This window comes from Xenia sp. Carnegie-2017, unplaced genomic scaffold (assembly GCF_021976095.1).
Source record: "Xenia sp. Carnegie-2017 unplaced genomic scaffold, XeniaSp_v1 HiC_scaffold_16, whole genome shotgun sequence".
Lineage (NCBI taxonomy): Eukaryota > Metazoa > Cnidaria > Anthozoa > Malacalcyonacea > Xeniidae > Xenia > Xenia sp. Carnegie-2017.
The window spans coordinates 2,960,520-2,978,790 of record NW_025813469.1 but is presented as its reverse complement, the minus strand read 5'-3'; the positions used below and the strand labels follow the sequence as shown (position 1 = coordinate 2,978,790).

The 18,271-nt window shown below is 35.0% G+C and overlaps 3 protein-coding genes across 4 annotated transcripts; 2 read left to right on the top strand and 1 right to left on the bottom strand.

Moving 5' to 3' along the window:
* The first annotated feature begins 1,186 nt into the window (after positions 1-1,186).
* LOC124435832 lies at positions 1,187-4,242 on the top strand. Of its 2 annotated transcripts, none has more exons than XM_046985783.1 (5): positions 1,187-2,386; positions 2,739-2,849; positions 3,008-3,228; positions 3,463-3,512; positions 4,070-4,242. In XM_046985783.1, exons 2-5 carry the CDS (start codon positions 2,834-2,836, stop codon positions 4,080-4,082), a joined length of 300 nt encoding a protein of 99 aa, XP_046841739.1. In that variant the 5' UTR covers positions 1,187-2,386; positions 2,739-2,833; the 3' UTR covers positions 4,083-4,242. The 2 variants fall into 2 exon arrangements, with proteins under 2 accessions (XP_046841739.1, XP_046841738.1); XM_046985782.1 differs by lacking the exon at positions 4,070-4,242 and adding an exon at positions 3,819-4,032.
* A 452-nt stretch (positions 4,243-4,694) lies between these two features.
* On the top strand, positions 4,695-6,745 carry LOC124437176. Its single transcript, XM_046987183.1, has 6 exons — positions 4,695-4,893; positions 5,228-5,299; positions 5,382-5,451; positions 5,555-5,645; positions 5,726-5,903; positions 6,014-6,745. Exons 1-6 carry the CDS (start codon positions 4,695-4,697, stop codon positions 6,646-6,648), a joined length of 1,245 nt encoding a protein of 414 aa, XP_046843139.1. The 3' UTR covers positions 6,649-6,745.
* A 4,209-nt stretch (positions 6,746-10,954) lies between these two features.
* On the bottom strand, positions 10,955-13,698 carry LOC124437175. The gene is made up of 2 exons (XM_046987182.1): positions 13,594-13,698; positions 10,955-11,377 (listed from the first exon to the last, which is right to left on the bottom strand). Exons 1-2 carry the CDS (start codon positions 13,657-13,659, stop codon positions 10,955-10,957), a joined length of 489 nt encoding a protein of 162 aa, XP_046843138.1. The 5' UTR covers positions 13,660-13,698.
* Positions 13,699-18,271: the final 4,573 nt, after the last annotated feature.

The window sequence follows — 18,271 nt, the reverse complement described above, 5'->3', positions numbered from 1 at the left end:
ATTGGGAGAACTTAATTTATAAAAGAATGATCTTACTGGATAATGTTGGTAACTACAGAAAATTAATAGCTACATGTACCATGCGGATCGATCGACATTTAATTCCCTGACTCATCCACGGACATATTTGAATAAGCCTCCAATTGACCTTCATATTTTGTTTTGCTACAAGGGAGTTGTGAATCGGAACAAAGTTTTCACCCAGGCCATTTTGCTCCTTTAGTTTTTTATTTTAGAGTTACAGGTGCAATGAAAAGAAAAACTTCAAGATTTTCCCACCCATTAGTTTCTAAAAAAGCAAAATTAGCATCATTATCAAAGACTTAAGGAGTTTGCAATATTTCCAGTTTCTTCGTAAAAGCCTGTGATTAATATTACTAAGACCAAAACCCCAAATGAAACCTTTTCTTCTAAAGAACATAAAAATTGTATTCAAGCGTCCAATTTACTATTCTTTTCCTTGCTTAAGTGATAAAAATAAGAGATCATTCAAGTATGGATGGTTTGAGGATTATGACTGGCTTTGTTATTCACCTTCAGAAGATGGTGCATATTGTTTGGCTTGTGTTTTATTTGGTGAGCGCTTTCCATCTAAATGCTCAAGAATAACTAGACTATATTCTAAACCTTTCGCCATTGGAATGAAGCTATTGTTGTATTTAGACGTCATGATATCCAAGGAATAGGGGGAGACAAAACTTGTTATAATATTGCTGAGCATATTAATGGTTTGGCTGCACATATTTTGCGATTTAATTCTAAAGCAGTTTATACACATTGCTACAGTCATCGTTTAAACTTAGTTGTATGTGACACGTTGAACATTGTTGAAGTGAATAAAATGCTTAAACATGTAAATGAGGCTGCTAACTTCATAAACATTTCCCAGACTCGTAATGTTCCTTTTGCAGCAAATATTGACGACTCTGGCGGAAACACAAAAAAGAAAATTAGTAAGTCTTTGCAAGACCAGATGGAGGGAACGTGTGAAAAGCCTGGACACGTTTTTCAAATTGTTTTTCCTTTAGTCAGTACTTTGCAGGATATGGTTAACAATACAGAGGGTAACTGCAAACCTTCTGTTTCAGCTGATGCCTCATCCTTGTTGACTCAAGTTACATCGTTTGATTTTATTGTTTGTTTAATTATTAGCACGAATGTTCTTGATACAACGCTTCCTGTTACACAGTTTTTACAGAGAAAAAGTATTGATGAGATGGACGGTCTTTTAATGATTACTGCGTTAAAAAAGGATGTTGCTAACATGAGAACTAATGTGGATCATTTTTATAGATTGTGGTATAAACAAACTTTGAAACTCTCTGGCAAGGTGAATCTGGAAGAGAGCAGGAAAAGGATTGTTGCAAAACAAACCACTTGATCGAACTCACTCTGCGATTCTTGTTTAGAGCATTACAAACTAACTGTGACTAAACCATTAATAGATCATCTTCATTCGTCTTTGAATTCCCATTTCGACATGGACAGTGTTACAATCTAAAAAGGCTTGAGTGTCTTACCTGTTAAAATGATTTCACTTCAGGAGAGGGGAATTGACTGGAAGGAAAATTTTAAATACGTTTCTGCTTTTTATCACGACGATCCGTCCAATCCTTTAGCACTGGGTGCGGAAGTAAGACAATGGTTTCTTTACTGGAAAGGATACATTAGGGCACTTCGAAATACCATTACTTCTACGTTGAAATGTGTTAACTTTGCAGGAGATAATAATATTAAAACAGTTCTTTGCATTTGACGCACTCTTGCTATTATATCACCCGTTTCGCTCATTCTAAATGGGTATTACTCAGAGTTCTAAATTTTAGAATGCGGAAGATAGCCAATTTAGATTGCTTTCTGTGCTATCTAAAGGCTATGTTTGTCTCTCCTGACCTCAATATCTCTGGGCACTGTTAGTGTGAGACAGAAAAGATGGCGCTCAGTAGGAGCGGCAATCGCAGAGTAAAAACCATACTCTTTGACTGTGAAGACATACTCTGCGTCTGGGAAACTTAGTAGGAAAAATATTTCTCTCTCTCCTAATGTTGTTCTTCCCATTCGCACGATCGATACATTTGAAGGCTTTCAAGAAAACCTTAACGAAGGTACAAATAATTTACGTGGAACTGGATCTCGATATGAAAGGAGGAGAGTGAATGAAAACGAATCCTGGAAGTGTTTGCAAGATAATTTAGTAAAGTCGTACATCGAAAATTGTGCCATGTTGCCAGGACAACTCTGCGTAAAATGTTTAGAAGATGGGATACCAGCAAAGAAAGCAGAAATTAGATGTCGTGATTGCAGTCACGGACAGTTCTACTGTTTTGAGTGTGCGGAATCCCTTCATCGAACGAGGAATGTTTTCCATTTGGTTGAAGTATGGAAGGTAAGCTTAATTCTTTCTGGCGGCACAGATGAATCCCTATAAAATTTGCCTGCCAGCAAAACATAAACAAGTTAAGTCGTCTATTAGAAGGCAATTCTAGGTGATTATTTCCAAAAGTCAATTCTTCAGATGAAATATTTTTGCTTTTACATTTGGAATTTGGCTTGTTAAGCTCTAGTATTCATCAAATGCTGGCAATTTTTTACAACCATGTCTTAACTCTAAAGTAACTTAATCTGTAGTATTTTGTTAAAACTATCAATCATTTTCAAGAAGGATATGCTGCTATATGCTGTGCATGGTGCCTTATAGAATGTATACATGTTCTTATGCTTAAATAACTACTCTTTAGACTGATTGTGAAATGTTTGTTCCATTACTTTTTGGTGGTATATTACGTGACAGTCAGCATGCTAACTGCTCTTCAACACAATCACGTACTATAATATGTGTGGATGGAAAGGTACAGTATGGCAACAATAATAGTATTTTGACTTAGACTACATGTAAATGTGTATATGTTAGTAATACTGTTAAGCATAGCTTCATTTAGGCCAATAATTTCTATGTTAATTATTTGCATATCAATTAATCCAATTTTTAATCTCATACAAAATTTAGGTCGGCAGCATTTAAAAATTGTTGAACTCTGTCAGTGTATTAAGGATGCTGAAAAACTAATTAAACTCCAGCTGTGGCCAGGCTCATCTTCTAAACCCAAAATTGCATTTCACTTTGACTTCATGGATTTTGCTGAAAAATTCTTGCTCAAGAGCCATGTATCCTCGCACAAATTTTGCAGCACTGTTGAAGTTGAATATCCTGAAATGCTACCTAGACTGGTATGTATTTCTCATAAACCTCAATTGTGTACCCATATGATAGTCTACCCATGAAATAGTGGAAATAGATGGGTTGTACTTTGCAAAAATAATGCGTATTTGCCTCAAATAAGGTAAGAGCACATTCAAATTGCACATGAAGTTTCCTTTGCTGTTATGACTTTGTATTCAACCTTATTTTATTTTTGAAACAAATGCACAAGTTTACTAGGTGTTCAATTTATTCTTGTTAAGGTCAAAAACATATATAATGTGTTAAACAATGGATCATTCGATGAATACAGGTATGTTATATGTTATAAAACAAAAGTCTATTTACAGTTATTGTAGACCTAATAGTTAGATTATATGTGTAGAGTAGTACAGTCTAACCCATTTTAAGTACACACCATTGGACAACAGACTAGTGTTTTGACTGGCTTAATGAAAGTGTCAGCTTGATTGAGGTTTCATCATTATACTTCCATTATTATTAGCTATATGAGATTAAGTTTTGGATTTTACACAGTATCTGCTTAGTACAGGGTCATTTGATACAAGAGGTTTGACTGTATATATTATATCATTTAAGAATTTGATTTTTTTCTCAGATATTTCAAACACCAAGTCAGATCATTAAAGTTCATACAGAAAGACTTGATTGATTATAGAAATTGCCCTCTTTGCCCACAAGTCAGTATTTGATTTCTTTTTTTCTACTATTTGCTTTGTGAACTATTTTAAATTATATGTTTTTTGTCACATATATTATCAGAACATTTAAAGTTGTTGTGAAATATGAAGTGTTACATGTTTACCATAAAATTCATTTCATTTTATTAAAGAGCTTTGTTTGCTTTAGACTGGTGAGTTAGGTGTGGCCATTCATTCCATGGATGCTTACAAACAGCCACTTTTTTCTTTTCCTTTAATTTATCATGCTTATGCATGGTCTATGACTTGATTGTGTAAACTGTCATGTTTATTTTTACAGTGATAAAACAATTGTTATATATGCGCTAATCTATAATGTGCTCCACCTTATTTTAGAGTTGTCAGATATTTAAGGCAGGAGAAGTTACAGAAGCTGTTTGAAAGTTGTTTGGTAGTTGTTGCAGTCGGCATTCACACCTTGGACGATTTTTCAGCACTGTCTTAGCCTTGGTTTGCACGTAATTATCAATATTCTTGATCTTTGATGAGGTAGTATGGAGAACAAATCGTCGGGTTATAATTTCTTTTCCTGTGTCAATTTTGAGGACAAAGGGACAAAGGACAAAACGATTCTGTGCTAACGAGATCTATTATTACCCTTTAATAATATTTAGTGTCTTATTATTAATATTCAGAATTTCGTATTCGCTGTTCCTAATCCCTCCAGAAAAGTACATCCCTGGGTAATGATGTAGCGATTGAAGAAAGACAATCTTTTCTGCTCTGGTTTCTTCCTTGATTAAAAGCCCCCGTAGGTAAAATATTATTTTTTAATGTCTTCAAAAAAACAGGTCAAACTCAGTCCTAGAAGGCTCGACGGTTTTGGTCTTACAGATGGTGAGGCTATTGAAAGGCTCTGGGCTTACCTTCGTGGGTTCTCTGCAATTACTAAGGAGATGTCTGCCAGTAGAAGAGTAGATCTTTTGACAGACGCGCTTCTTCACTTATCTCGAAGAAATTTTAGCAATGCAGGTGCTTGAATATTGTCATTGCTTTATGTGTAACTATGCGTTGACACAATGAAAATGTTTTTATTTGTTTGTTGCGCCTTAATTGTTTTAATTTTTTGTATATGATTTGTTTCAGGAAAATCGTTAACGTCGAAGCTTAAAAAATGTCTACAACTTAAAATTAAACGCAACAAGAAATGAAGGATTTATTTAGCGAACTACCTGGTAAGTAGTTCTGGTAGGTTAGAAATTTCTTATGTTTTCTGTGGCCGAAAGTATTTAAGATTTCTTTTTGCCTAACCAAACTCTCAATTCAATTTGCATCCAAGGAAATACGAATTTATTTTGTTTGTTAGTGACGTACGATCCTGAAATTGTTTGTCAGTGGGAGGCCAGAGAGAAGGAAATTATGTCAAGAGTCTACCCAGGTATATAATGTCATTCATGGCAAATAGTTTCATTCTTAACAATTCAGTCTGTAGGATTTAAAGACGTACTTTTTAAATACAGAACATAAAGAAACCACGGAGAACTGGAAAGTGACGTACGTTCAAAAGCTACTGCATTTTAAACAACTAAGGTAGGTTTTTTAATGTACTAAACTGGCTATTTCTCTATAATACATGCCTATAGACGTTTTAATATTTCTTTTGAGCCTAATTGGTGAATTATTAAATTCTTAGTGCTACATCATTCGGATGTTTTGAAGAAAACCAGGAGATAAAATCTGAAGATTACTCAATTCATCAGATGTCGAAAAAACTATACCAGTATGTATAAATGTGTCAAAGCAATATTTTGCTTTAAACTTTTTTTTACATACGCGCAAAATTTATGTAAACAGGTTTTGAAAGATTTTAAAAGATATTGAACGAAAGCATTCTATAAAAGAAATATGGAAACCTGGTCATCCTAATTTTGACGTCGTTGCATTGCAAGTCATACAAGGAAAACGAACAGATACTATCGGAGCTTTACATAGACTTTCCATAGAAAGGCATTTGTTAATAACATTGAGAAAGAAGTATGCAGGTACTGTAATGCACTGTATATTTCGAATACTTGTAACGTAAGCTATGTTACCATATCTGTCTTTTGTTGTTCTTGTAAATGTTAATTTTGTATTCCTTTTACTTCTTTAGATGGTCAGAAAATTGCCACTCGCTTGTCCAGGCAAATCACCAAGATCACGAACAAGATGAAATTAACAATTGAGAAACACAATGCTGCCATTGATTCTCTTCGTGATTTTATAAACAGTTTAACCGATCGTCTGACATTTGACAAAGCGAAAGATCCTACATCAGACCTTTATGAGGGATTTGAGTCTGGTGAGGATGACATTCTAGGGGAAGCCTCGGTCCCAGTATACACAAAGAGGAAGGCTATTGAAATGTACTTAATCCTAAAACGATGTGACGAGGAAGAGAAACTTTTAAACTTGGAAATAGAAAGGCTTCTATTGTATTACACCAATCTTAGCTCAAAAATTGATGAAGCACTTGCCGATATTGGTGATTTGAGTAGCGATGAATTCATGCTTGGTTCAAAGCATGAACTGATAAGATTTAAAACCAAATTGCGGAATGAGTTGTTCAGCTTGAAGAAAAGTTTTGAGCTTCCACTTGGAGAAACGTTTCTTCTCCATGCTGAGATTGTCAACTTAACCAATGATGTCAACATTCCCAATGAATCTGAAAGCTCACCGTATGAGGAATCCGATACTGAAGATGAAAACATCGGAGAGCTCTCAGAAGTGGACAGTGACATTGAATAGACGACATAGCTACTATTCGTAAACTAATAGCTACTTTTTATGTACTTATTATGTAATTTAGTTGTTCACGTATCTAGTATAACTGATATCACGCAAACATTTGGTTTTGTGACGTCATGTTAGTGCACAGTCATTTTCTCTTCTTCTGTACAACACCGGAAGTTTTGACCCGTCGTTTAATTGTGAGAGAACTATGTTCTTTATTATTTATCAATGTCCTACAAGTAAGAGTTTATATGCGACATATATCCCAACCAATTAGCTCTGTCTGCCCAACCCAATTCATCTAAAATTGTGAGCATTCATATTATATAAAATAGCCGAGACGTATCCAAAGCTTTGTCAGTTGATCAACGGGGTCTGGGGCGAGTTTTTGAAAACACCGAATTTCATGATTTGTCCGTCTAAATCATCCAATTTGTCTTTTAACGTTACAAGCCTTCCCATGTTTCATATTTTGCTCAATATTAACTCGAGATTAACGAGATTTACAGGTCGAACACTCTTGTCATGTTGCACGCCTACCGTAATCATTGCACGTATTACGTATCACGCATTCTTGCCGTGAGCTTCAAATATTCTCTACGCAATACCAACCCTCCCTACAATCACATTCTAAAGTAACATTCTGATGTTAAGAAAAGAACGTGATCGGTTTTTTGGGGGTTGTTTTTATTATAAGATGCTACATACTCTGCTACTAATAAGGTCCATGCTAGTATGGTCGTTGTACTAACTAAAAAAATCAATCTTTTATTTGAAACATAATTTGTTAAAAAATTTAAAGCCACAACTGTCAACTATTTGCTGTAACAAAACATTGCTACTGGCTACTGCATACTTTTGTGTAACAATCACATATGCTCGATGATATTGGATTATGCGGTGCTGTTTATTTCACAAAAAGCACCGTAAAGTGAAAATGTCGACGCAGCGGAATTCTCGAAATGTTAAAAGTGGAATTCATTTATGAATTCATTCATTCATTCATTCATTCATTCATTCATTCATTCATTCATTCATTCATTCATTCATTCATTCATTCATTCATTCATTCATTCATTCATTCATTCATTCATTCATTCATTCATTCATTTGCTTTATTTTGAGTGTTCGTTGGTACCGTAAATGAATTTATCAACGGCCAGGGCGTTTAATCAATTCTAGATGTTGTGGTGCAGCGAAATGAAAAGAGAGACGTGTATATTAGTTGTTTGTGTGAACAAATAAAACAAAACTAAGACAAACTAAACTTCTTATAAGCCAAATTGTGAACCCACTATAATTAATATATTATAAAGGTAATGTTGTGAAGGTGGTGGGTGTCTATCGACGACGGAATTTATTAGTAAGTAGCGTTGCAAGGAGGGGGGGGCGTTTAATATGTATAAGGTGTTAATTTAATATAGGGCATTTATTAGATCGTTTACGTCACATATGCCCATATATCATCTAAGAAATACAATTTGCCTTATGCAAACCAATGAGACCTTTGGGGAAACTTGAGAGCAGATCAGTGCAAGCAGGAGACCGAAGGTCTTGGGTTGCACGATTGCATCTGCTCGAGTTCCCACAAACGGCTTCAAGGTTTGCATCAGCCATTGCAATGGTGCAAACACGAAAAACAGTTTTTACCTCTTGTATACAATGATACAAAACAATAATTCGAAACAGATAAATTTACATCGATATGCAAATTTTTTTTGGTTAATAGATTGATTTGATTGGTTGAGTTGAAGTCGGTTTGCACAGGTTAATGCACACACGGCTATAGACCAATCACCGAGCGGGTACTATTGTTTTTATTTTATATATGGACAATGGACATTATTCACATATGTTGCATACTCTTATAAACTGTACTGCCCGTGCCCGTCTATATTAAAGCCCAATTATGTCATTTGAGTTGAAGCAATGCCGAAAAAAGATGCATCAAGAAGAAAACATAAACCGTCTCACTTTCGAGAAGCTCGTGCAAATTGGTGAGAATGTCTCCACTTGTGGTGTTTTTTTGTCAACCGGAATCCGTGAACGCAGTCGCTTGTGTCCTTAATCGTTATATATGACTCTATTATAGGTTGTCAGCTCTGTTTCATCAAGATTCCTTATGTCGCGTAAAATGCTCAGATGTTCTAAAAGTGTTGAGAAATAAATATAAGAGTATATCTGTTCGAGAGTGTGGGTTCATTGTACGAAAGTGTTTTCCTACGGTGAAGAGAATTCATAGCAATCATGTCTACTTTTATTCTGGCATTAGCCACATCGACGCCATTGAAAATGTTAACCAATGTCTTACGGAAATGGTATGGTTTAAAATAGCTAGCGCAGCCCCTAATTAACATAAATTTCAGAGGCACACGATAAGAATAATTTGAGGAAAGGCTTAATTTTTGGTGTTAATTGTATATAATATCGAGAACCTTTTTTTAGTGGGGGGGAATGATGTTCCATCTGATTGTAGGGAGGGTTGGTATTGCGTAGAGAATATTTGAAGCTCACGGCAAGAATGCGTGATACGTAATACGTGCAATGATTACGGTAGGCGTGCAACATGACAAGAGTGTTCGATCTGTAAATCTCGTTAATCTCGAGTTAATATTGAGCAAAATATGAAACATGGGAAGGATTGTAACGTTAAAAGACAAATTGGATGATTTAGACGGACAAATCATGAAATTCGGTGTTTTCAAAAACTCGCCCCAGACCCCGTTGATCAACTGACAAAGCTTTGGATACGTCTCGGCTATTTTATATAATATGAATGCTCACAATTTTAGATGAATTGGGTTGGGCAGACAGAGCTAATTGGTTGGGATATATGTCGCATATAAACTCTTACTTGTAGGACATTGATAAATAATAAAGAACATAGTTCTCTCACAATTAAACGACGGGTCAAAACTTCCGGTGTCGTACAGAAGAAGAGAAAATGACTGTGCACTAACATGACGTCACAAAACCAAATGTTTGCGTGACATCAGTTATACTAGATACGTGAACAACTAAATTACATAATAAGTACACAAAAAGTAGCTATTAGTTTACGAATAGTAGCTATGTCGTCTATTCAATGTCACTGTCCACTTCTGAGAGCTCTCCGATGTTTTCATCTTCAGTATCGGATTCCTCATACGGTGAGCTTTCAGATTCATTGGGAATGTTGACATCATTGGTTAAGTTGACAATCTCAGCATGGAGAAGAAACGTTTCTCCAAGTGGAAGCTCAAAACTTTTCTTCAAGCTGAACAACTCATTCCGCAATTTGGTTTTAAATCTTATCAGTTCATGCTTTGAACCAAGCATGAATTCATCGCTACTCAAATCACCAATATCGGCAAGTGCTTCATCAATTTTTGAGCTAAGATTGGTGTAATACAATAGAAGCCTTTCTATTTCCAAGTTTAAAAGTTTCTCTTCCTCGTCACATCGTTTTAGGATTAAGTACATTTCAATAGCCTTCCTCTTTGTGTATACTGGGACCGAGGCTTCCCCTAGAATGTCATCCTCACCAGCCTCAAATCCCTCATAAAGGTCTGATGTAGGATCTTTCGCTTTGTCAAATGTCAGACGATCGGGTAATAATGAGCAGTTTATTGACAAGCAATACTTCATGTAATGCATGACTCAGTCTATTCATCATTCTCTAAGGCTAGACGTACTGGCGGCAGCCAACTATTCTTCACTTTCTCAAAAAATTTAGGGATTGTATGGTGCCTCATCTCTCGTTTGATCTCGTCCATTTTGCTTGTAAACCATTCATGCACATAGTTCGTGTCTGATTCATCATTGGGAATGAAGTTGATGGTGCTTTGAATGGCTGGTAACGAAGCATCAAATATTTTAAGTTGCCGCAATATATTATCACATCTACCCTTGATGATTTCATAGTGAATTGCACTATAATCGTTACGGTCCGTTTCATCATCGGGATCGCTGTTGTACCGCTTTAAATCCGTTTCAAGGATTTGAAAGAAACCAGCTATCTTCTCCAAGCCTTTGATGAAATTTGATAGGGCAGGTATAAGATTGTCCTGGACAATAGATGCGGCCTCTTGATTTACTTCTCTGTTCTTTATTGCAGCGACCATTCCAACATACGATTTCTTTGCTTGAGCGGCGAAAATTGGCGGAGCAATAAGATTTACGATTGGTACAAAAGTCATGATGGTTGCTAAGTTGCTTTTCTTACGAAAGTCCTCATTAAGTTTCCTCGCCTTTTCATCATATTCTTGTTAAGCTCCTTTAGTTCAAAAAGCACTACGTCTGCCCTTTGCTTACACTTGTTCAAGATGTCTTCGTGCATTTTTTAAATAGTCTGCGCAAGTGCTTCGCTCTTTTCTATTTCACTGAGTATGCGAGGAAAGATTGTGTGCCATTTTTCAAATGATAAAAACTTGTAGTGCTCCAGACAATCCCTAACTGAGAGCGAAAACTCTTTCACAATCGGTAGGTTAGCGCGCAGATATACGATTGCGTCCTTTCTTGTTTCTTCCCTGATATCTTTGAATTTCTCAGCGATGTCAAACATACCTACAACATCAGAAACGCCATTTTCGCCACCCGTAATGCTACTGACTTTCGCCTCGTTGAAGAGTGATGCCAATGACGAGCAAAAAATTTTCATATGGTCCGGCATGTTTTTGAGATGATTTAATAGCAAACTGATTTCGTGGTCAGTGCGATTAACGGCCGTATCATCATTTTCTTGTGCCATGGTTGATTTCTTGCCCTTTCAAAAAAAAAGGAAATTAAAACAAATTAATGACAGAGTCTTCGTAAAGACATGCGGAAAATTTAGTGGAAATATGGAGAGTGACGGATTAAGGACCATGAAATTGAAAGGAATACAGTAATTTAGGATGACAATATTGGCATACGGACCACAAAATTTGTTGGGCAGAAAAGTAAAAAAAAATGTTTGGATCATTTCAAAGATCAGGTAGAAAGCGTGAACTATAAATTTTTAGTATAATTTTTGAACGCCCTTAGTCGAGGAAATATTAAATATGACAGATATTAAGATAACGCAGAAGATGAAAAACAACCTTTGTGGCGATAGTAAAGCGAGTCAGAAAGAATAATCGGCCGTATAAAACAAAACGCATACAGGTTTCATTCCGAATCACTCGTTAAAAAGGCTTGTAATTTTATAGGATTGATCAGTTTATGACCGTTAATATGATTATTTAATCAGTTTGTACTTCTCAACTACGATTCCAACAACTCTAAGTATTTCCATGCAGTTGTGGGCTATTTTCCATAGTTTCTCCATACCACAGTGGAGTTACCGATGACAAAAATCGCGGCATTTTGATCATATTTCATCATATTTCATCGTATTTTTAGCTTATCTATAAACTGATTTATCTCTTTATTATGCTCATGCAGTTGCATGTTGAAAATTCTTCATTATTCTCGTATAAATCCATAGTATATTTGCTCCTTATTTTCAAAAGTTGGCTCCTTAGTAATGGCGGCGCTTCTTATTTTTGTCTTAAACATTTGTGCTAGATGCTTGATCCAGTCTTATTTCGAGATCAGTGGTTACCACTTGTTTGCGGCTGTCATCGATGTCCTCTCGGAACATCTGAAAGCAGATGCTCTTTGGAAGCTTCTTTTGCCGACGACCTGATGATCGTGGCTAGCAGTGCACAACAACTGCATAAGAGACTTCTGTAATGGCAATAGTGTCAGAAAAACACATGTTAATGTTAAACTTTAAGAAGACGGAGACCATGATTTGCAGCAAAAAGTAGCAGAGCTGTTAAGAAATGTGAGTGAAGCGCACGGACATGAGTTGAGACAAGTGAAAAGCTTTTATTACTTAGGGCTTTTTCTCGACAAACAAAAGAAGTTACGAAAAAGAAGTGCAATCAAGAGTGAATGCTATGCAGTTAGATTAATTGATGTGATGAAACTGCTCCCTGTAGTTTGAATCAACCTGCTGATGATCTTACGTTGAGATTTTAATCAATCAGTGCACAGAAAGGGAAATTTTTATATAAAAGAGAAATCTACTTAGTTTTTCAAACGATCACATGTTTCGTGACTCTTTGTAGTCATTATGTTAAGTTATGAGAGATATACCTCCGACATTAGTTTGGAACTGAAAAAATATATATTTCAGGAGATATTACGATGTTTTAATCGGAAAGTTTTTCTAAATGGTTTCTATTTGACAACCAGTTGCGTATCAAGGTTAGGCAATGAATATGTCACAGCCGCTATCTTTCATTTTAAAGTTTATGACCATGTCTAGTACTGGTTCCACTACGTTCGACAAGTAATTCGTCATTTTCAGATAACCTTCACAATGGCCGTACTCAATTTAGCCCTAACACGATTTTTATGGCTCTCTTCAAAAAAAATTTTCTACGAAGTAGTTTTCATACCAAGCTTCCGGTATGTAATCAACGTGCGTACACGCATGTTGTTAACAAGGTTAAATACTTCTATCTCAGGTCAGTCACGTGACATAAAAAATCAGTATTTTACGAAACCTGATCAACAATAGTTGACTTATCGGGAAAATTTGTTTTTTATTTTACTTTAGTTTTTTCCTCTTACTCGAATATGCTGCTGAGACACACAGCTCAATGCTGTACTTTTATAAATACGCCTTCACAGAATTTCAAAGATAGCATTGAAATTTCTCAACTTTTTCAATCGTGGAATGTCATTCTAATGATCTTCATGCATTATTCTTCCATCTGTACTCTTATACAAATTTTCATTTCACGTGAAGTGGTAAATTTAATGAACAAGAAGGTGCTCGTCCAGAATTCAATGATATTGTTTTGTTTCTCTAAATATGGAAGAGCAGATGTTGTCTAAACTCGCAGAGTTTATACCTAAAATCTTGTTGTAATGTTGTCATTGGATTTAGTAGTCTGTTCGCAAAATTGGAACGCCGTGATATTTTGAAAGTCAAAAAATGCTACTCACCTTTGTTGATTGTAGACAGTTGCTGTTGTGATTTGCTTTTAATATAAAAAGATTAAGAACTTGCATCCATATAGCTTCGAAATTTGTTTTATCGCGTTATATCTGAGTTTTATCTGTGTTTATATCTGTGTTTATATCTGTGTTTATCTGTTTTGTTTTTTTTTATCTGTGTTTATCTGTGTTTATCCGGTGATATGTAATCTGCATATTAAGTTACATGTCATAAATATATTTCAAATTACATGAAATGCTTACAGAAGCAAAATCTTGCAAAACCCACTTCAATGATGGGCTTTTCTAAGTATATAAATTTTAAAATAGAAAAGTTAAAAAGGATCGATATTTACACTTAAAATGCTTAAAATATACGTTCAAGCATCGCTATATCGAGTTACCATAAATTCCCCTACTTTGACCAGACCTGACTACCACAAAACATTCCCTTTGCATTACAAGTGACGTAATTCTCTAGATTTTCTACAATTTTACCAATGCATTTAGAAGTTGATTCTTGTATGCTTTTTGAAATTTTTTTATTTTATTGTACTGTAACTACGGTTTAGAATTATAAGAACCCTGCAAATTACCAATTAAATTAGTTGTACTGTCATAGAATAAATTAAATCATAGTAAATTTATTATTTCCTGCTAGGAGGCTCTCCGGCAACTTCCCGTTGGCTATACGAATTTATTGATTAATGCAATTGTCAAGAATCCATTTCCGATGCTTATTGAAAGCTGCTCGAACTATTAAATTGAAGAACCATCCAGTATTAACTTGCTTTGAGAATATCTATGGCTTTGAAATAAGAAAAGAAAAGCCTAGTTTACATGCATGGCATTATACATAAATGAAAAATTAACAGCAATTTTTATAATGTTGCTTTCTGGAAGATAATCTGGAATCTTTGAGTGAAACTATTATAAAAATTAATGAGTCTAGTCTCTCAAACAACTCAAAGAGATAAATCGTAATGTTCTCGTTTTTGTGGTTACAAAGGAACAGCTTTGCATTTAAAATGCTGGAACAAAATGGTTAACTTACCAGTCATACCTGAATTGATTGCAGTGAACAACTTATTAGCTTTCTATGCTACCATACCTTACATCAGCGTTTTAACGATCCGTTTTATTTGGCGGGTTTGTTTTCTCTTATGGGAATATTTAGCTTGCACATCGTGCTACATGTGTTACATAAACAATATAACCGTCTTAATGAGTTGCTCAAAATCATTAGCACAATTAATATAGAAACATGCAGTTGTTTATTGGAACTTTGTTGCAACATTAGGAGTCTTACTATTAGACAGCATAACTAAAGAAAAAATGATAAATTAAGATATTCTTCTCAAAAACTGATCATCATTCATACGTGACTTGATATGAAACTATACCTCATCATTTCCCTTTTTTTACCAATCCTCACTTATTTAAGTTGATATTATTTTTAACCAAAAGAAATTAGCTTGTGGATGAGAAAACATTTGAATGGAGAGCTTGGTTTGTGACATTCAACTCGTGTTTTTGTTTGCTTTAGTTTTTTTTCTTTTATCCGTATTGGTGCTTGGGATGCATCTTGATTCGACTGTTGGGTCAAGCATCATTTTTTCTGATAAATTCAGGAATATATTCAATTCTTTACTGATTTATTTCTTTTTCTTTCATGATCTTGTCGAGTTTATTCTGTAATAATTTATGTCATTATATCGTCGCTGAGAATAGCTATATGTAGCCTAAAACACTGTGTAAAGAAATGGTGACAAATTTGCATGATTAAGCAGTAATTTGCTAGGAGAGGTCGTAAGAATAAAGTGTCTTTTTAAGGGGTTTTTGCTAGTCTAGATTTTGCTGCTGCAATTTCAAATCATTTGTGCGCGTTTTAGGATGCCCACTATTTGTTCAATCATCTGGACAATACTACTTAGCCTCAATTAGTTAATCTATTGCAGTCACCTGCGTGCATGATGGTGTATCTCTTCTCCTTACTTAGTAGCGACTAACTCTGCTGCTTTTGCTCTTGTAACCGTGCAAAACTTATCCAAACATGATGTTTATTTACCAAGAAGCCATCCTTTTAGTCTAATCTTTTTGGAAAACAACATTAGACAGCCCTGTCTATGCGCTTTTTCAATTCGGTGAAAATCTTTTAGTTTATTTTTCTTTGGTTTCAGCATAATTGTTCCTAATTCTTTATTATTATAAGATAACTAGCGTACCATTCTTCGTAATTCCCTACTTCGTGATATGTAATAGGTGCTTAAATTGTAAATTAAGCAAGTTCATATCACGCGGGATTTTACACCATTTTGAGGACGTTTAAGATTGTACATCCTCCTTGCTAGATTTCTACGTACGGGTATTTAATTGAGTGGTTGAGAATCCTCCCTAGTTAATGTCGTTCAAGGTCTCAAGGATAAAAACATGAAACAAGGTTTATCATGTAAGGCGAACATTAACTATTGAGGAGTGTGTGGTGGTATGACACCCCATTAATTCCTGTAATATGTCTAAAGTTTGGTCCAGCAAAAATTGGAAAAATGTTATTTGTTTTGGAAAATAATTGGATCTTTTATGTAAAAACATCGATATGAGCACTCAAAAACAAACATAATTCGTTTTACACAAGCCGTGAATAAAAAAAATTCCGTGTTGCGACATTTGCAATCAGACTGAGTGTAACATGTGTAACAATTAACAAAACGTAGCAAAACCAGCCCATGTTTTACTCCTACAATGCAAATGTTTTGTGCTTAGTCTCCGCAAAAACAATGACTGGAATTGATTTTCCATGGAAATGAATATTAATTTTGATGAAAAGTTTGCATTGTAAGAGCAAAAGATCGGACTGGCTTCGCCACTGCTAACAAGTTGCAATGGTAGGGAAAATTCAATTATAAGTCGACTATAAGAGTAATGTCGGACCAATGATCGTAGATTATTATCCAAAGCACGTGCTTTCACTGATCATGTAAAATTTAACAGGTTGTTTAGTACATTCAACATCAGACAACGTTTCAAAATTATGATTATATGTTTCAAAAGTGTACTGTTTTCATTGATTTAAACTAAGTAGAGTAGATTTTAGATCAAAAGCATTTAAAACCAGCTTTTAGATGTTAAAGTTACAAAAAAGCTCCATGGCAAATGACTTAACCCTTAAATAAAGGTTTGCTTGTGCACTTCTAATCACATGCATTGGTTTTTTATTCACAGTGTGAATTATAAAATTGCACAAAATCTATTTTCTCTAAATGTCCTACGGCATTAAATCATCTGATTTCTCTTCACAATGATTTATTTAATGGATATTGACTACTTGGCACCTATCGACGAATTTTCATCAGACCTGTTGGAACTTCTGAATATTTTGTTCGCCAGTACATGCATTATATCCAAATTTATAAGCACTGAACAAAGAGCAAGAAATGATTAACAAAATAAATCAGAAAAATTAAAGTATGCAAAATAATCAGATGATGTGAGGTAACGTCAAATATGTACTGTAAGATATTTACCCAAAACAATTTATTAATTGACAAATGACTGTAGGTACGTAAAATTGCATGTATTCTTAACGCACACTCACACTAAGTATGTGAAACTTCAAAATGACCTTATGTACTTAATCAAAGAAGGCATTTTGACTATTAGGTGGATGCAGACTTCTTGAAGACACTCATTCTGAATTGTGCTTTTAAATGGTTACTTCGCTCCATTTATTTGTAAATGGTGTTATACTAATTTTCCATGCGTGAAATCGTCACTTGTAGTGAAGAAGACGTTGGAATCAAACAGAACGCTTTTCTTTCACTTGTCACCTGTCCCGTCTTTAATGGCTGGGCGTAAATTGAAGATCTGATAAAATAATAAAACAACTAATACGGAAAACATCCATGAAGTAATACGCATTAAATTTTAGATTATTTTTTGAGTATGGAGGCAAATTTATGTAAGTAATATGAAGTAATATTCTTACATCTTCCGTCATCCGATTTGAAGAAAACTTGCGAACAAAAGAAAGAAAAGCCATGTCAATGTTTCGGACACTTAAAAAAAATGGTTTTTATTAAAGAGCTTAAATAGAGTCAGCATGTTGCACTGGTGACGTCAAAGACCACTTAAATAATAAACTGTAGTATGTGGGGAAACGTCATACTTTCTTCCCTGTTGCTGTCAACGTACTAAAAACACCACTTTCATGACCTTACTGTTACTGCAAAACAGACATCTTGCGAAGCCAAACGGAGTAAAAGAAACAAACGTAATTAGTTTTGTATGCAAATAAGGAGCAGTTAATTGGCATTCAGTACTTCATGTAATGCATGACTCAGTCTATTTATCATGCTCTAAGACGTACTGGCGGCAGCAAATTGTTCTTCACTTTCTCAAAAAATTTAGGGATTGTTTGGTGACTCATCTCTCGTTTGATCTCATTCACTTTCCTTGTGAACCATTCATGCACATAGTTCATGTCCGATGCATCGTTCGGAATGGAGTTGATGGTGCTTCCAATGGCTGGTGACGAAGCATCAAATACTTTAAGTTGTCACAATATATTGTTGCTTCTACCCTTGACTATTTTGTAATGATTTGCACTATAATCGTTACGCTCCGTTTCATCATTGGGATCGCTGTTTTATTGCTTTAAATCCATTTCAAAGATTTGAAAAGAAACCAG